Genomic DNA, 20,000 nt, shown 5'->3' on the forward strand with positions numbered 1-20,000 from the left:
GTGTCTGTGTGTGTGTGTCTGTGTGTGTGTGTGTGTGTGTGTGTGAGTGACTGTGTGTGTGTGTCTGTGTGTGTGTGTGTGTGTGTGTGTCTGTGAGTGTGTGTGTGTGTGAGTGAGTGTGTGTGTCTATGTGTGTGTCTGTGTGTGTGTGTGTGTGTGTGTGTGTCTGTGTGTGTGTGAGTGTCTGTGTGTGTGTGTGTGTGTGAGTGAGTGTGTGTGAGTGTGTGAGTGAGTGTGAGTGAGTGTGTGTGTGTGTGTGTGTGAGTGTGTGTATGTGTGTGTGTGTGTGTGTGTGTGTGTGTGTGTGTGTGTGTGAGGAGGTGAGTGAGTGTGTGTGTGTGTGTGTGTGTGTGAGTGAGTGTGTGTGTGAGTGAGTGTGTGTGTGTGTGTGTGTCTGTGAGTGTGTGTGTGTGTGTGTCTGTGTGTGTTTGTGTGTGTCTGTGTGTGTGTGTGTGTGTGTGTGTGTGTGTGTGAGTGTGTGTGTGTGTGTGTGTGTGTGTATGTGCTTCTGTGTGTTTGTGTGTCTGTGTGTGTGTGTGTGTGTGTGTGTGTGTGTGTGTGTGTGTGTGTGTGTGTGTCTGTGTGTGTGTGTGTGTGTGTGTGTGTGTGTCTCTGTGTGTGTGTGTGTGTGTGTGTGTGTGTGTGTGTGTCTGTGTGTGTGTGTCTGTGTGTGTGTGTGTGTGTGTGTGTGTGTGTCTGTGTGTGTGTGTGTGTGTGTGTGTGTGTGTGTGTGTATGTGTGTCTGTGTTTGTGTGTCTGTGTGTGTCTGTATGTGTGTGTGTGTGTGTAACTCTTATCTATTTTAAACAGCAGAAGACTAATGGGGCAAAGATACATTCTTCACAAAGACAAATTGGATGGTTGAACAGAACTCACGGTGGGCCAATCAGATTAGTACAATATCAGACTCCCTCTCTCTCTCTCTCTCTCTCTCTCTCTCTCTCTCTCTCTCTCTCTCTCTCTCCTCTCTGTCTCTCTCTCTCTCTCTCTGTCTCTCTCCTCTCTCTCCTTCTTTCTCCTTCTCTCTGTCTTTCTCTCCCCCTCTCTCCCTCTCTCTCCTCCCATATTGTTCACCATCTCTCCATTGTGAAAATCTATTTCAGTCTGAAGATGAATCATCACTAATGAAGCCAAAGAGAGGCAGGTTATTACTATTGTTATAATAATAATAAAAAGCAGATGTGTGGTTATTGCTAGAAAAGGACATCCTGTTGTCTGTGATGCAGAAAATAAGAAACTCTACACTTCACAATTAAACCCCATTCTCTGAACCCAATGCTCAGTGGCCTAAACCAATTTGTTGAATCAGTCACTTTGTAGGCAAAATCTAAACACATTCTCACTCACAAAAACACATTTTGCACTGTGTTGAAAAATTGTTAAATATATGTGGCAAAAGTTAAACACAACTACAACACATCTGTCATCGTTTACACACAACCCAAAATTGTTCACACTTGTTTCTTATGATGTGATCCAATCAGTTGTCAAGAATATAAACCAGTTCAGAGTACACAAGTGGCCCAGGTACGTTGAATGTTGATACCACAATGGATGGAAACAATGTGAGAGGCAGAGGAGGAAGAGGAGGAAGAGTTTGTGTAAGAGGTGGTGGACGAGGAGGAAGAGTACAAGGACAACAAAGAGCAAGACCAAGAATAGTCATTTCAGATCAAATTCGGGCAACTGTGATAGACCATGTTCTTGTTCATGGAATGACAATGAGAGAAGCAGGACAGAGTACAACCCAATTTTACCAGATTCTCTGTGGCCACCATAATCAGGAACATTTTGACAGTGTGCCTACTACTTGGTGCACATCCGAATAACACTAGCTAAGTAGATACATATGTCACACTGTCACAGAGAGAGAGAGAGAGAGAGAGAGAGAGAGAGAGAGAGAGAGAGAGAGAGAGAGAGAGAGAGAGAGAGAGAATACGAATATGAATACGAATATGAGTCTGATGGATTTAGGATGCTTAAAGTACTGATTATTTACATGGAGTCTGGTGGGTTTAGGATGCTTAAATTACTGATTATTTACATGGAGTCTGGTGGGTTCAGGATGCTTAAAGTACTGATTATTTACATGGAGTATGGTGGGTTCAGGATACTTAAAGCACTGATTATTTACATAGAGTCTGGTGGGTTTAGGATGCTTAGAGAGAGAGAGAGAGAATACGAATATGAATACGAATATGAGTCTGATGGATTTAGGATGCTTAAAGTACTGATTATTTACATAGAGTCTGGTGGGTTTAGGATGCTTAAATTACTGATTATTTACATGGAGTCTGGTGGGTTCAGGATGCTTAAAGTACTGATTATTTACATGGAGTCTGGTGGGTTTAGGATGCTTAAATTACTGATTATTTACATGGAGTCTGGTGGGTTCAGGATGCTTAAAGTACTGATTATTTACATGGAGTCTGGTGGGTTTAGGATGCTTAAAGTACTGATTATTTACATGGAGTCTGGTGGGTTCAGGATGCTTAAAGTACTGATTATTTACATGGAGTCTGGTGGGTTCAGGATGCTTAAAGTACTGATTATTTACATAGAGTCTGGTGGGTTTAGGATGCTTAAATTACTTTATTATTTAAATGGCGTCTTGTGGGTTTAGGATGCTTAAAGTACTGTTTATTTATAACAGTTTATATAACAGGTAAATGTTTTGTTTTTCTAATTTGTGTGACTGAAAGTTTACTGTATACATTTGAAATAGTACATCAGTTTGTCAACAGAAATGGGACTGGGGAAAAAAGAAAAAAAGATTTACAATACATTTTACATATGAATTGTTTCTGTATTTATACATTTGTAAGAGCATTTTCCCTTTTGTACAATTGCAAGACTGCCAAATGAGGGTGGAAGGACTCCTTTGTTCTCCCAACAGCACTCCACCGTCATGCAACCCTGGGGCCATATAACACTGACCATCTTCTTACATTTCTGGGTGGTCTTCGGGATGTTTTGTTTGAACGTGATCAGCAGGATCATGAGCAGGCAGTGCATCCTGTCTACGTTGTGGTTTGGGACAATGTCAGCTTTCACCGTGAGTGGTTTAACATCAACCAGCGATTCGTGAATGTTTGCCTTCCACCATGCAGCCCTTTCCTCAACCCAATCAAAGAGTTTTTCTCTGCGTGACAATGGAAGGTCTATGACCGTAACCCATATACAAGGGTAAATCTTTTACAGGCAATGGAATTGGCCTGTGGTGACATTCAGTACAGGCCAAAAGTTTGGACATACCTTCTCATTCAATGCTGCACGGTAACGATGCTGCGGTACCTATTACATGTGTGGGCGAGGACGGGATGAAGGCCAGCTGCTCCGTTGGGAGCAAATAAAAACATTAAATGCGTGTTGTTTCATACAACACTCGCGGACTGCGAGTAGGACACACTGCTACTGATAGATCAAGGCGTCTGGTTGTGGACACATTGCTGGATGAGTGTGATATTCTATACCTGCAAGAAACCTGGCTGGCAAAACAAGATTTAGATAAGTTGAACACTATACACATGAACTTCCATGGGGCTGGAGAGTCCACTACCGACCTCAGTATGAGGCTGGCTCGAGGTAGGATAGCTGGTGGTGTAGCCATACTGTGGAACATCAAATATGACTCAATGGTGAAGGTGGTGCGTCTAAATGTTGACTGGGCAGTTGGACTAGAGTGTAATTGTAATGAAAAGAAATTTATTATTTTAAATATTTAAGGTAAAGGTACTTTATTTGTCACATACACGTAGCGAAATTCATTCTCTGCATTTAACCCATCCCTCAAGGGAGCAGTGGGCAGCCAATGACAGCGCCCGGGGACCAACTCCAGATCTGAGCCAGTGCCTTGATCAAGGGCACTGCCTGGAGAACCTAGTACATGTTTTTGATGGTGGGGGAAACCGGAGCACCCGGAGGAAACCCACGCAAACATGGGGAGAACATGCAAACTCCACACAGAAAGGCCCCGGAACCACCTGGATTCAAACCCAGAACCTTCTTGCTGTGAGGCCACAGTGCTGACCACTGGGCCACCATGCAGCTATTTATACACCGTATGAATCATATGAGCATGAGGATGAATTTCTGAACAGGTTAGCTTTTATTCATTCATTCATAGAGGATAACAGCTCATCCTGTGTCAATGTTATGGGTGATTTTAATGCTGACATGTCTGATAGCAAATCCTTATTTGCAGCACACCTGCAGAAGTTTTGTAAGGAGTCTAAATTAATTTTATCAAGTAAAGCTCTGTTGCCTGACACAAGTTTTACCTACGTTAGTGAAGCGTGGCACACACAACATCTTGGCTGGACCATATTGTGACCACAGTTGATGCGCATGCCTCACTGAGTAATGTAGAGATTTGTTATGAACTTCCTACCTCTGATCACATACTGCATATGTGTCTGTGTGAGTGTGTGTGTGTCTGTGTGTGTGTGTAGAAATATTAAGAATAAGAATAAGTGTGTGTGGGGTGATAAGTATAAAATGCCAGTTGTGGTTCAGTAAATAAGAGAAGCCAGATATGGTTGGAGGAATGAAAGCGTGTTTGTGCAGCATATGTGTGTGTGTGTGTGTGTCTGTGTGTGTGTGTCTGTGTGTGTGTAGAAATAGTAGGATAAATACTAAGAGGGTTTTTTACAGTCAGCGTGTTTGTGCATCGTCTGGTTTCCTGCCTCAGTCACCGACTTTACTCGGAGAATGTAAATGTAAATGTGTGTGTCTGCATCAAAGCAGCAGGCTTGCGTCTCTATGGGGTCTGTCTGAGCCACGAGTTATTTGGCTTCAAAGAGCTCGGGGATATAAACAGGAGAGCCTCGTTGCGTTGCGTACAGCAGAGGTTCCCAAAAAACATCCCGGCCTTGCTTGCAGACAAAAAAAAACCAGGCTGCTGCCGGGCCGCCAGTGATTCAGCGAAAAAGAAAATGAATAATTACGTAACTTTTGTCATCTATCTGCAGTAGGGCTGCAACAACGTTTAATTTTAAAGTTCTTTTATTATTTAGCACTTGGTCATCTTAAGATGTGTTTACATTATATATTGGTCATCTTAAGATGTGTTTACATTATATATTGGTCATCTTAAGCTGTGTTTACATTATATATTGGTCATCTTAAGATGTGTTTACATTATATATTGGTCATCTTAAGATGTGTTTACATTATATATTGGTCATCTTAGATGTGTTTACATTATATATTGGTCATCTTAAACTGTGTTTACATTATATATTGGTCATCTTAAACTGTGTTTACATTATGTATTGGTCATCTTAAGCTGTGTTTACATTATATATTGGTCATCTTAAGATGTGTTTACATTATATATTGGTCATCTTAGATGTGTTTACATTATATATTGGTCATCTTAGATGTGTTTACATTATATATTGGTCATCTTAAACTGTGTTTACATTATGTATTGGTCATCTTAAGATGTGTTTACATTATATATTGGTCATCTTAAGCTGTGTTTACATTATATATTGGTCATCTTAAGATGTGTTTACATGTGTTCTATAAATGAACTTAACTTGCACTTACTACAATGACGTTAATAATTTAATGAATAAGCTTCAAGTGAACGTGTGTGTGTGTGTGTGTGTGTACTTACCTTTATGCAACTATTAACTAAAACAACAAGTATGTATGTAAGTATGTATTGAGTTGATCTAAATTAATGCTTTGGTTTTGTTTTTATCCGATTATTAATCGATTAATAAAATAATAATTTCAGCATTTCTGTCACTTTTTTGTCGCCTTTTCGTGCGTTTTAGTTGCCTTTTTTGTCACCTTTTTTGTCACCTTCTTTGTCACCTTCTTCAGCGTTTTCATTGCATTTTCGCGCGACAATCGGCTTTTTCGTCACCTTTTTCAGCGTTTTCATCGTCTTGTCGCCTTTTTTGTTGCCTTTTAGTCATCTAAAATAATCGTTTAGTTGCAGCCCTAATCTGAAGTTAGTCCCTTGAACTTTTTGTTCAGCAGTTAAGCCCGTATCACTCCCTATCACAGCCCCAACACCGATGGATTTTGTCATTTTATTTTGGAGGACTCACTCCTACCCTCCCCTATGGTCACATAAAGGCTGGGTCATGACCAAAAGAACGAGATCCAGGGTACAAGCAACCGTTATGGATAGAAATAAAGCCTCAAACAATGGAAATCAAACCCAGATCATAAAATAAAGTGAAACCACAGTCTGCAAACAGCTGCCCATTCATTGTCACAGACACAAGCAGAAGCTGGCGTCTGAGTTTCGGTGTAAACGCAGGTCCCGACTCAGCAGGTAGAAGAACAACGTTGCTGTAAAAAGCTAAAAGCAGCCCCCTGCCGAGCTCATACTTCTCTTCCTTCATTACTGTCCTTTAATAGCCCGAGTCCTTCGCCTGCTGCTGTAAATCACACATGATAAATAACCTCTCTGCTGCTCGTTGGGCTAAAGAAAATGTCTCCTCTTTAACGAGAAAGCTGAAGCCCAGTTCAGACCGAAGATTCTGGACGAGACGAGTTGAAACTTTGCAACTTTGGTCTGCAGATTTGGGCCACTTTTGCCTTTTTTTCATGGTGGCCGGCACGACAATGTAAACTAATGTATTTCAATGGGAAGCATATGTCGTGGTCACAGCACGACTACGGTATAGCGAGTAGTACGAAATGCCGAAAATCCGCGTAAGGAGGTTGGTTTGGTGGGGGTGGATGGGTCAAACAGCACAGGACTTTCACCCCGGAGATTGTTACTAAAATGGAGCAGGGGCACTGACAGCGACATAACCAATCACATTATGACAGACTCTCCACTTGGCACCAATTGCAATGTTTAATTTTAAATTGCAGCCTACTGGCAGCCTGGCACACGTGGGTGCTCAGTGGGTGCTCGGTATTTTCTGTGGGTGCTTGCATCTGTCCATACAAGTTATTTCAGTTTGCAGGAATACCACATCTTCCGAGTGTGTGTGCTTTTTCCTTCTGAACAGACGCAATTTTCGGCACAATCTCTTCAAAGTCCTAATTCTTATCACCACACTGTGTTCATGCGCTGAAAGAGAAAGAATTTCCCTGTTATTAAAACCGATTCTGAAGTATAATTTCACGAGTTCATATCGGCCTTCACAAGGTATTTAGTAGAAGACTAGCAGTTTGGTTTATTCTCAAAAGTCAGACTTGATTCTTGATTATTGTCGTCATTTCGACTTTATTCTCCAAATGCAAAATAACCGGGGTTCATGCGTTTTGAAAAGACCTGGAAAAGTCATTGAATTTTTTTTAACACAGCATAATAATATGTGATTAATTCGGGGCGAGATATTACGAATCCCACTATGAGCCACAAGAATTATCATTCATTTTATAGTTAAAACTCTGAGGGTAAACTTTAACACAGATTAATATTCTTATTGTATAATGTTGACTGACATCTTCAGGAACACAAAGTCATGGAAATTTACCAAAAAGTCATGAAAAAGTCATGGAAAAGTAATTTATATGCTCTATTCTGTCCCTGTCACGTTACCAACAGTATCACCTTATTCATCGCCTTTTTCATCGCCTTTCTCATCGCTTTTCTCATCGCTTTTCTCATCGCTTTTCTCATCGCTTTTCTCAGCATTTTTGTCGCCTTTTTCATCGCCTTTCTCATCGCCTTTTTCATCGCCTTTCTCATCGCTTTTCTCATCGCTTTTCTCAGCATTTTTGTCGCCTTTTTCGTCACCTTTCTTATCATTTTTGTCGCCATTTTCGTCCCCTTTTTCGTCACCTTTTTCAGCGTTTTTGTCGCCTTTTTCGTCCCCTTTTTCGTCCCCTTTTTCGTCACCTTTTTCAGCATTTTTGTCGCCTTTCTCATCGCCTTTCTCATCGCCTTTCTCAGCGCCTTTCTCAGCGCCTTTCTCAGCGCCTTTCTCAGCGTTTTTGTTGCCTTTTAGCCATCTTTTCCTCACCTTTCACAGCATTTTTGTCGCCTTTTAGCCGTCTTTTAGTCGCCTTTTTCAGCGTTTTTGTCGCCTTTCTCATCGCCTTTCTCATCGCCTTTCTCAGCGCCTTTCTCAGCGCCTTTCTCAGCGTTTTTGTCGCCTTTTTCGTCACCTTTTCAAAACACACATTTCTCCATCCAGCGAACCCTGAATAAATAAAGAATCTTCCTCCTTATTTCCCTTGATGTGGCACTAATGCTCCATCGTACTTTTGGCTCAAAACTTTGCTTAAAAACCTGAAACGCAGCGGTGTAAATGCACCCTAAGGGGCTCTGTGAAATTCCCCTTTTTACACCACAATAGTTTCCAGGTCTATTCTGGGAAACAAGTGGCAGTTTGCCCTCTGGTGCTGTGAGGAGAAAGAGACGGAAAACTGTGACTCTTACAGTTCAGTGTGATCTCATTTTACAATCTTCATAGCGCATCAAATCAGTGACAATAATCTCCCTCACTGGTAAATAACAAAACAGTTTTCTTTTAATCTCAACAGTCAAATACATTTATTCACATATATCTGCACAACATACAAATATAGATTCATCTACGTTGTCTCTCTGTTTTCAGACACAATATTAATCTTTCTTGTTATTTTCCACAGAAAACACAGAAGCAACAGGAGCCTTTCTTTCCCCAACGTTTGGCAGCTTTTATGTATCCGACTTCTGCGAGAGTCGGGAGTCCCCGAAGTGTGAGACTCATCCTGGATCTCCCTCGGTGGACTCGCACATCTGATAAGGGGGCAGGAAACCCAGTCTAATCCCTGCTGATCCACAGAATGACGAAATGAAGCGAGGTCACTGCCGCTGAACATCTGTGAAAATTGAAATTATGAGAACAGTCTGTTGCAAAGTAGGTAAATTCTGTCACTTTTCATACTGGCCACATGTCCGAGAGTGTCTCACATCGTTTACATGAACTGTCCCACCTTCTTCTCATCTTATATAATCATATGTTGGTTTTATAGACTTAAAATCACTTGCTGGACGTGTAGAAAAGGCTCTAAAATGTTGTTTTCTTGACCCTATTCTCCCATGTGTTTGTGTCTAAGTGACTAATGCAGAGATCTTCAACAGGGGGGGGGACTCCAAATTATTGTCAAAAAGGTTTTTTCATGAATTAAAATGTCTTAACATAATTCTAACATATTACTAGCAAATATAAAACCCCACTGATGATAGGCTCACTGGCCTATAAGGTAGTCACTAAGATAGCCATCCACAGATACAATTAATCCTAAGATTCTTGTGCCACATGTTTGTTTAACATTAAAAGATGATTTATAAAATCATGCCAAAAATAATTGCTTTAACAGCTTGGTATTCTATGCAAAAAAAAAAAAAAAAAAAATATATATATATATATATATATATATATATATATATATATATATATATATATTTCATGTAAATAATCAGGACTTTTAGCGTGTATAGAGCCAGCATATTTCTACCAGACTCCATGTAAATAATCAGGACTTTTAGCCAGCATATTCCTACACATAACTGGGTGAATTAAGGGTTTATTTCAACCAAACCAGAGTGGTGATTGTTGGAACAGTGGAAAGATGAACCAAGACGGCTTTTGGTAGTTTTATTTAGTTTCTGTCCACTGAAGTGTGTTTTACGATGATAATAGTCCTGATTATTTAAATGGAGTCTGGTGGAGATATGCTGGCTCTATACACACTAAAAGTCCTGATTATTTACATGGAGTCTGGTGGAGATATGCTGGCTCTATACACACTAAAAGTCCTGATTATTTACATGGAGTCTGGTGGAGATATGCTGGCTCTATACACACTAAAAGTCCTGATTATTTACATGGAGTCTGGTGGAGATATGCTGGCTCTATACACACTAAAAGTCCTGATTATTTACATGGAGTCTGGTGGAGATATGCTGGCTCTATACACACTAAAAGTCCTGATTATTTACATGGAGTCTGGTGGAGTTTGGTGAAGGTGATTTTGTGGCTGTTTCATGTTAAACTAAAAGGATCTTAGTCTTTAACTAAAAGCTCTATCTCTGTAGGGATCCTTTCCATAATGTTGTCAGACACTTAGAATAATAATCTGAGTCTGTCAGCGGCAACAACAGAACTTTTAGTGGACGCAAATTGTTAAATTGCAGCTTGTTTACCTGCAGCGGACTTGATACCGGACCAATTTCAAAGACACAAAAACATGGGAAAATAGGGCACAGGTTGACAAATACCGAAGTTACCCTTTAAGGGATTGTAATCTATGGAACAAGCATCAATTGACATTATTTTTGGGTTATCAAATGAGGTTTTTGTAGTACTTAAGAACTCACAAACATGAATCATCTGACCCAGACCCTGTTGATAAGACTGTATAAAGCTGAGGAATCTAGTTCTTCTGAAAACTCTCAGGATGCACAGAAATGTAAACGTCTTTTTCTTTATTTCCTTGACTTAAAGTCATGATCTTGTAGTTTTTTTTTTAAAAATCCGGACTGGGAGGCACTTTGGCACTTTGCACCTCGAACCGCTCGCTGTACTTGAGTCTGATGTCACCAGGGAGTCACAAGGTTGTTTCTTTCATCCGATGTCACTGCCCGATGTGAGTCGAGTGCAGATGTGAGTTGCGCATGTGTCACTTTGCGACAAGTTGCCTCGAAGATGCTAACGGCTTTTTGAGCTAACGCACAGTGTATGAGCTAACGTTAGCAATCTAACAATCATAGATAGCTAAAACGTTTTTGAAATGTTTTCCATCTTCTGTTATTGTATGTAAAGAGAAAAGTTTATCATTTTATGGATTTCACAAATTTCAATAAGACACATTATGCAGTCCTTCCAGAAAAATGCAGTTTTTTTGTGATTGTTGTGGGCAAAAATCTTTGAGTATGCGGCACATTTTCTTAAAAAATGCAATAGAATATGCAGGATATTTATGCAATTTTATGCGATGAAATTGCGGGAACTTGCAAAAACTGATTCATTGATGAAAAAGAGAAAAAAAATTGATTCCCCTGGATGCTCTTGTGTGAAGTAAACGCAACATTTTACACCTTTCTGCTAACCTTTCTATTAAGATATATTTTTTTGCAACTAAAATGATTATTAAATCATGCAAGTCCTGCATATTTTGCGCGGAAATCGGCAAAAAAAAAAAAGCAGCCCCCTCAGCATAACTATGCGGACTTTAGCTGATTATGTGCTGAATTATGCGATCGCATAATCTCGTTTTTCTGGAGGGGACTGATAAGTCCGTACATTGTGTGCGATGTTGAAGCTGCAGGCTAGTGAATGCTCTGGTTGTTGGTTCACTTTCTGTGTTTGGGTCGGATCGTGTTCTCACCTGAAGTGAAACGAAACAGAACCGAGACCCGAGTTTTCAAGCTGAGTTTTAGTTGTTTGATCGGCCTTTTTCTGGAGGGACTGGTTATGCCGTAAAACATTTTAAATCTGAGCGTTGCGCGACTCACATCGGGGCAGTTGACACCGTGAGTTTTCAACAGGCATACAATACAGGCCAAAAGTTTTGACACACCTTCTCATTCAATGTGTTTCTTTATTTTCATGACTATTTACATTGTAGATTCTCACTGAAGGCATCAAAACTATGAATGAACACATATGGAATTATGTACTTAACAAAAAAGTGTGAAATAACTGAAAACATGTCTTATATTTTAGATTCTTCAAAGTAGCCACCCTTTGCTTTTTTATTAATAAGGGAAATAATTCCACTAATTAACCCTGACAAGGCACACCTGTGAAGGTAAAACCATTTCAGGTGACTACCTCATGAAGCTCATTGAGAGAACACCAAGGGTTTGCAGAGTTATCAAAAAAAGCAGCATGGTGGCCCAGTGGTCAGCACTGTGGCCTCACAGCAAGAAGGTTCTGTGTTTGAATCCAGGTCGTTCCGGGGCCTTTCTGTGTGGAGTTTGCATGTTCTCCCCATGTTTGCGTGGGTTTCCTCCGGGTGCTCCGGTTTCCCCCACCATCAAAAACATGTACTAGGTTCTCCAGATCTAGGCACTGGCTCAGATCTGGAGTTGGTCCCCGGGTGCTGTCATTGGCTGCCCACTGCTCCCTTGAGGGATGGGTTAAATGAGAAGAAGAGAATGAATTTCGCTACATGTACGTGTATGTGACAAATAAAAAGTACCTTTACCTTTACTTTGAAGAATCTAAAATATAAGACATGTTTTCAGTTATTCGGCCTGTACCGTACATTCACACGCAGCTCTCGTCCTTGTCTCCGTGACTTTTGTCGGACGTGCGCCCCTCCGTTTCGCGTCCGGGCAAAGCGCGGCCCTTCCCGTCGCCGCTGCCGTGCGCCACTCCGTTCTGTAACTCGGCGATGTTGGCCAGGGGCAGCCGGGTCGAGCTGTACGCCATCGGCGGTATGGTGTTCACCAGGATCAGCCGAAGCCGCTTCCTCTCCGGGTGGAACCGGCAGCGAACGTAGCGCAGGAACGCCGCCCGGTACGTTTTGTTGAACAGCGTGTAGACGAGCGGATTCACCGCCGACGACAAGTACCCGACCCACACGAAAATGTTGAGCAGGCCGCCCATGAGTCCCGCGTCGCACACCGCCGGGTCGCACACCACCACGAGCACGTTGGTGACGAAAAACGGGCACCACATGACCACGAAGAGAAAGAACACCACGCCGAGGACCTTGGAGGCCTTCTGCTCGTTGCTTATGGACTGCATGGTTCGGCGCCCGAACAGCGAGCCCGACACGCTGCCGCTTGCGCTTCCTCTGCCGCCGGCTTCGCGGCTTATCGAGCGCCGGAAGAGTTTCTCGGACGACAGCGAGGTCTGCGTCGGAGCGAACGTGGTGCTCCACTTCGGCCGGGGGACGAGCTGGTCCAGGCAGAGCGTGGCCTCGTTCTGCAGCGCGCTGATGGTCAGGAAGTACGTGACGAGCATGATGGTGAGGGGCACGAAGAAGGCCACGAAGGAGCCGACCACCACGAAGTTGTTATCGGTCAGCAGGCAGCTGCCGTCTTTGAAGACCTTGGAGTGGTCTCGGAGGCCCAGCACCGGGATCGGCATCGAGATCCCTGCAGGGAGACGAGAAGACAATCACAAAAACCATCGGAAACAATCTCTGGAGATTTGTGTTGATTTTTGCGGATGTTTTGCGTGACAAAGTATTCAGATATAAAGCCAAGTGGCATGTTATCTTTGACCTGATGCACTAATCCCATTCCCTTTCCCCCTTTTTTATATATATTACTATTTATGTATTTATTGTATTGACAATATACCGTATGTGGTGGAATGTACTGCTTTTTGTGTCATTGAATATATATATAAAACTTTATTTACAGACTCAAGGTCCAGAAATAAAAGTACACATATTACAGTAAGGCTACACACAAACAGACATTACAGAAGTCTCTGGTTAGCAGGTTCTTGTAGACTACTTCAGACATTACAGAAGTCTCTGGTTAGCAGGTTCTTGTAGACTACTTCAGACATTACAGAAGTCTCTCGTTAGCAGGTTTTTGTAGACTACTTCAGACATTACAGAAGTCTCTCGTTAGCAGGTTTTTGTAGACTACTTCAGACATTACAGAAGTCTCTCGTTAGCAGGTTTTTGTAGACTACTTCAGACATTACAGAAGTCTCTCGTTAGCAGGTTCTTGTCGGCTACTTCAGACATTACAGAAGTCTCTCGTTAGCAGGTTCTTGTAGACTACTTCAGACATTACAGAAGTCTCTCGTTAGCAGGTTTTTGTAGACTACTTCAGCCTCTAATCTAGAACTGACATCAGGTATCATGCCATGAAAATGTGATGCCTTACGCAAAATAATTACTGCTATGTAATATACCTATCTCATTATTCTGTGGCTAATAAATTACTGCTATGTAATATACCTATCTCATTATTCTGAGGCTAATAAATTACTGCTATGTAATATACATATCTCATTATTCTGAGGCTAATAAATTACTGCTATGTAATATACTGTACCTATCTCATTATTCTGTGGCTAATAAATTACTGCTATGTAATATACCTATCTCATTATTCTGTGGCTAATAAATTACTGCTATGTAATGTACCTATCTCATTATTCTGTGGCTAATTAATTACTGCTATGTAATGCACCTATCTCATTATTCTGTGGCTAATAAATTACTGCTATGTAATGTACCTATCTCATTATTCTGTGGCTAATAAATTACTGCTATGTAATGTACCTATCTCATTATTCTGTGGCTAATAAATTACTGCTATGTAACACCGAACACTGGAATGACAGTCTTTTAAAAAAAAAAAAACCTAATCGTATTTTTAAAACGCACACAAACCCACAACCTTCCCAGCAGACAGCCTGTATTGCCCCCTCCTTATCTCAGCCTGAATGTTATCACCGTGGAGTTTAATAGCAGCAGATGTTTGTCCCTGAGCTCTAGGCTCTGACGCCTCTCATCACTGCTTACATGCACGCACACATCTTCTGCCTCTTGAAGAGATCGCCTGTCAATCACAAACAAGCGGGGGCGGGACTGTGACGTTCTGCTAATGCATTTTGTGTGTCTGTTCATCCGCTGCTGCTATTACTGATTATTCTAAAGGGGGCCATACTCAAAATACTCAGACTGATGTCATGAAATGGCGTATGTACACTACAGAATGAAATAACTGAAAACATGTCTTATATTTTAGATTCTTCAAAGTAGCCACCCTTTGTTTTTTTATTAATAAGGGAAATAATTCCACTAATGAACCCTGACAAAGCACACCTGTGAAGGTAAAACCATTTCAGGTGACTACCTCATGAAGCTCATTGAGAGAACACCAAGGGTTTGCAGAGTTATCAAAAAAAGCAAAGGGTGGCTACTTTGAGGAATCTAAAATATAAGACATGTTTTCAGTTTTTTCACACTTTTTTGGTCCCGCGTGTCTTGTTTCCGAAACCCAACCTTAGCCCACCTACTCTACACGATGTGATTGGCCTTCAGCTCGCAAGCCAGCGGAGAGTTGCTAGACTGCCCTTGCTGCCAATTACATTTGCTGCCGCTATAGGGTGTGTCTAGATTTCTAGGCTACGTGTGTTTAGTTTAGTTGCAGAATTGCAGGGTTTTCTAATGAATGTGAAATCTGGCAAATACAGCGAATAAAAAAGGCAAAAATAGCGGAAAAGGCGCCAAAAACAAGCATCAAACTAACTAACTTTTCTCAGATCTTATGACTGTAGTTGGACTTCTTTAGCTTTAAGTTTTGTCTGAGTGTTAGACACTAGGGCTGTCCTCGACTAAAGAAATCCTTAGTCGACTAACACTTATAGGATTTTGTCGACTAATCGATTAGTTGATTTAATTGACAGAGCTGTGAGCTTTGAGAGGTGGTTAAGACTAGAAAAGCACAATATAAATGTAGTTAATTAACCATCTGTAAAACTGAGTTTCTCCACAATTAATCCTGCAAAAGTAGGCAAAGTACCAAATACGCACACCTTGGTCTTTGACAAACCCTCCAAAAAAACTGGAATTGTTGTAAACTAATTCATTATTTGACTCATGCACATTTCGGTACTCATGACGTCTTTATGTGAAGTATGAAACGGGCCAAAGGGGGAAATTAAATAATTGTTTACGACGCTGGAAAGTGAAAAAGCTTCAGACTGAATCCCTCCAGCTGCTTTTCTGACAAACCGTCCAGACTTAACGAGTTATCTGTCTTTGGTACTTCTGCTACCGAAGTGCAGCCAACAGTTTCTGTCCACCCTCACAGTCTGTCAATCTCCTCCTCTGCTTTATATCTACCTCCACCTCTCTCTTCCCTCCTGTTTGTTATGAACAGGTAATAAGAACATGGCGTGAGGAAGAGATTGCTCAGCTATCTCTTCCTACTTACTTCCTGTTGATACGGAGCGTGCATTTACACCTATCTCACCCTCATCCAGAAATTTATTATGGCAAATTAGTTTTTCGTATCGTGTGTCTGCAGAGGCACATTGTCAAAAAAAACGTTGGGAGAAAAAAATGACAAAACGGCAATGATATAAATAGGGATTTAGGCTGAGGAAACTTAACCAATGAAAGCATATTTCACCAGGGAGATCATTCCTCAGCGCTGTGAAAACGATAAAGACATGTTTCGCTTTTTTCTTTTATTGGAGCCGCTTGGGTAACTTTGTTTCATTTTCGAGTTTTGACCATTGACATACAGTACAGGCCAAAAGTTTGGACACACCTTCTCATTCAATGTGTTTCTTTATTTTCATGACTATTTACATTGTAGATTCTCACTGAAGGCATCAAAACTATGAATGAACACATATGGAATTATGTACTTAACAAAAAAGTGTGAAATAACTGAAAACATGTCTTATATTTTAGATTCTTCAAAGTAGCCACCCTTTGCTTTTTTATTAATAAAGGAAATAATTCCACTAATTAACCCTGACAAAGCACACCTGTGAAGGTAAAACCATTTCAGGTGACTACCTCATGAAGCTCATTGAGAGAACCATCGATAATGTGTGAATTGCCGTGAACACAATCCTCTAAGATGCACCAGAAACAAGGCTCGGTTAATAACTCATTAGAGTCCAGAGGGCCGGCAGGTTGCACGGTTACATTAGAGTCCAGAGGGCCGGCCGGTTGCACGGTTACATTAGAGTCGAGCGGGCCAGCCGGTTGCACAGTTACATTAGAGTCGAGAGGGCCGGCAGGTTGCACGGTTACATTAGAGTCGAGAGGGCCGGCAGGTTGCACGGTTACATTAGAGTCGAGAGGGCCGGCACGGTTGCATTAGAGTTTACATTAGAGTCGAGAGGGCCAGCCGGTTGCACAGTTACATTAGAGTCGAGAGGGCCGGCAGGTTGAAACAAGGCTCAGAGAAACAAGGCTCGGTTAATAACTCATTAGAGTCCAGAGGGCCGGCAGGTTGCACGGTTACATTAGAGTCCAGAGGGCCGGCCGGTTGCACGGTTACATTAGAGTCGAGCGGGCCAGCCGGTTGCACAGTTACATTAGAGTCGAGAGGGCCGGCAGGTTGCACGGTTACATTAGAGTCGAGAGGGCCGGCAGGTTGCACGGTTACATTAGAGTCGAGAGGGCCGGCAGGTTGCACGGTTACATTAGAGTCGAGAGGGCCCGCCGGTTGCACAGTTACATTAGAGTCGAGAGGGCCGGCAGGTTGCACGGTTACATTAGAGTCCAGAGGGCCGGCAGGTTGCACGGTTACATTAGAGTCCAGAGGGCCGGCCGGTTGCACGCTTACATTAGAGTAGAGAGGGCCGGCAGGTTGCACGGTTACATTAGAGTCGAGAGGGCCGGCAGGTTGCACGGTTACATTAGAGTCGAGAGGGCCGGCAGGTTGCACGGTTACATTAGAGTCCAGAGGGCCGGCAGGTTGCACGGTTACATTAGAGTCCAGAGGGCCGGCAGGTTGCACGGTTACATTAGAGTCCAGAGGGCCGCAGGTTGCACGGTTACATTAGAGTCCAGAGGGCCGCAGGTTGCACGGTTACATTAGAGTCCAGAGGGCGGCAGGTTGCACGGTTACATTAGAGTCCAGAGGGCCGGCAGGTTGCACGGTTACATTAGAGTCGAGAGGGCGGCCGGTTGCACGGTTACATTAGAGTCGAGAGGGCCGGCAGGTTGCACGGTTACATTAGAGTAGAGAGGGCCGGCAGGTTGCACGGTTACATTAGAGTCGAGAGGGCCGGCAGGTTGCACGGTTACATTAGAGTCCAGAGGGCCGGCAGGTTGCACGGTTACATTAGAGTCCAGAGGGCCGGCAGGTTGCACGGTTACATTAGAGTCCAGAGGGCCGCAGGTTGCACGTTTACATTAGAGTCCAGAGGGCCGGCAGGTTGCACGGTTACATTAGAGTCCAGAGGGCCGGCAGGTTGCACGGTTACATTAGAGTCCAGAGGGCCGGCAGGTTGCACGGTTACATTAGAGTCCAGAGGGCCGCAGGTTGCACGGTTACATTAGAGTCCAGAGGGCCGGCGGTTGCACGGTTACATTAGAGTCGAGAGGGCCGGCCGGTTGCACGGTTACATTAGAGTCGAGAGGGCCGGCAGGTTGCACGGTTACATTAGAGTAGAGAGGGCCGGCAGGTTGCACGGTTACATTAGAGTAGAGAGGGCCGCAGGTTGCACGGGTTACATTAGAGTCCAGAGGGCCGGCAGGTTGCACGGTTACATTAGAGTAGAGAGGGCCGGCAGGTTGCACGGTTACATTAGAGTCGAGAGGGCCGGCAGGTTGCACGGTTACATTAGAGTCGAGAGGGCCGCAGGTTGCACGGTTACATTAGAGTCGAGAGGGCCGCAGGTTGCACGGTTACATTAGAGTCCAGAGGGCCGCAGGTTGCACGGTTACATTAGAGTCCAGAGGGCCGGCAGGTTGCACGGTTACATTAGAGTCCAGAGGGCCGGCAGGTTGCACGGTTACATTAGAGTCCAGAGGGCCGGCAGGTTGCACGTTACATTAGAGTCCAGAGGGCCGGCCGTTGCACGTTACATTAGAGTCGAGAGGGCCGGGCCGGTTGCACGGTTACATTAGAGTCGAGAGGGCCGCAGGTTGCACGGGTTACATTAGAGTAGAGGGGCGCAGGTTGCACGGTTACATTAGAGTCCAGAGGGCCGGCAGGTTGCACGGTTACATTAGAGTAGAGAGGGCCGGCAGGTTGCACGGGTTACATTAGAGTAGAGAGGGCCGCAGGTTGCACGGTTACATTAGAGTTGAGAGGGCGGCAGGTTGCACGGTTACATTAGAGTCGAGAGGGCCGGGCCGGTTGCACGGTTACATTAGAGTCGAGAGGGCCGGCAGGTTGCACGGTTACATTAGAGTAGAGAGGGCCGGGCAGGTTGCACGGTTACATTAGAGTCCAGAGGGCCGGCAGGTTGCACGGTTACATTAGAGTAGAGAGGGCCGGCAGGTTGCACGGTTACATTAGAGTCGAGAGGGCCGACAGGTTGCACGGTTACATTAGAGTCGAGAGGGCCGCAGGTTGCACGGTTACATTAGAGTAGAGAGGGCCGGCAGGTTGCACGGTTACATTAGAGTCCAGAGGGCCGGCAGGTTGCACGGTTACATTAGAGTCCAGAGGGCCGGCAGGTTGCACGGTTACATTAGAGTCCAGAGGGCCGGCAGGTTGCACGGTTACATTAGAGTCCAGAGGGCCGGCAGGTTGCACGGTTACATTAGAGTCCAGAGGGCCGCAGGTTGCACGGTTACATTAGAGTCCAGAGGGCCGGCAGGTTGCACGGTTACATTAGAGTCCAGAGGGCCGGCAGGTTGCACGGTTACATTAGAGTCGAGAGGGCCGGCAGGTTGCACGGTTACATTAGAGTAGAGAGGGCCGGCAGGTTGCACGGTTACATTAGAGTAGAGAGGGCCGGCAGGTTGCACGGTTACATTAGAGTCCAGAGGGCCGGCAGGTTGCACGGTTACATTAGAGTAGAGAGGGCCGGCAGGTTGCACGGTTACATTAGAGTCGAGAGGGCCGGCAGGTTGCACGGGTTACATTAGAGTCCAGAGGGCGGCAGGTTGCACGGTTACATTAGAGTCGAGAGGGCCGGCAGGTTGCACGGTTACATTAGAGTCGAGAGGGCCGGCAGGTTGCACGGTTACATTAGAGTCCAGAGGGCCGGCAGGTTGCACGGTTACATTAGAGTCCAGAGGGCCGGCAGGTTGCACGGTTACATTAGAGTCCAGAGGGCCGGCAGGTTGCACGGTTACATTAGAGTCCAGAGGGCCGGCAGGTTGCACGGTTACATTAGAGTCCAGAGGGCCGGCCGGTTGCACGGTTACATTAGAGTCGAGAGGGCCGGCCGGTTGCACGGTTACATTAGAGTCGAGAGGGCCGGCAGGTTGCACGGTTACATTAGAGTCCAGAGGGCCGGCAGGTTGCACGGTTACATTAGAGTAGAGAGGGCCGGCAGGTTGCACGGTTGCATTAGACATCTATGTTTGTTTGTGTGTGTGTGTGTGTGTCTCTTTGTGTATTTGTGTGTATGTGTGTGTGTGTCTCTTTGTGTATTTGTGTATGTGTGTGTGTGTGTTTCTTTGTGTAT

At 43.9% G+C, this 20,000-nt stretch overlaps 1 protein-coding gene across 1 annotated transcript in view; it reads right to left on the reverse strand.

The window, feature by feature from the left end:
• Positions 1-12,182: 12,182 nt before the first annotated feature.
• Positions 12,183-20,000, reverse strand: part of LOC114564188 (5-hydroxytryptamine receptor 2A-like) — a 55,643-nt gene continuing 47,825 nt past the window's right edge. Inside the window, exon 3 of the mRNA XM_028591417.1 lies at positions 12,183-13,018. Coding sequence (XP_028447218.1) covers positions 12,183-13,018 — 836 coding nt within the window. The remainder of the gene's footprint in view (positions 13,019-20,000) is intronic.

The sequence above is a fragment of the Perca flavescens genome, chromosome 11 (assembly GCF_004354835.1).
Source record: "Perca flavescens isolate YP-PL-M2 chromosome 11, PFLA_1.0, whole genome shotgun sequence".
NCBI lineage: Eukaryota > Metazoa > Chordata > Actinopteri > Perciformes > Percidae > Perca > Perca flavescens.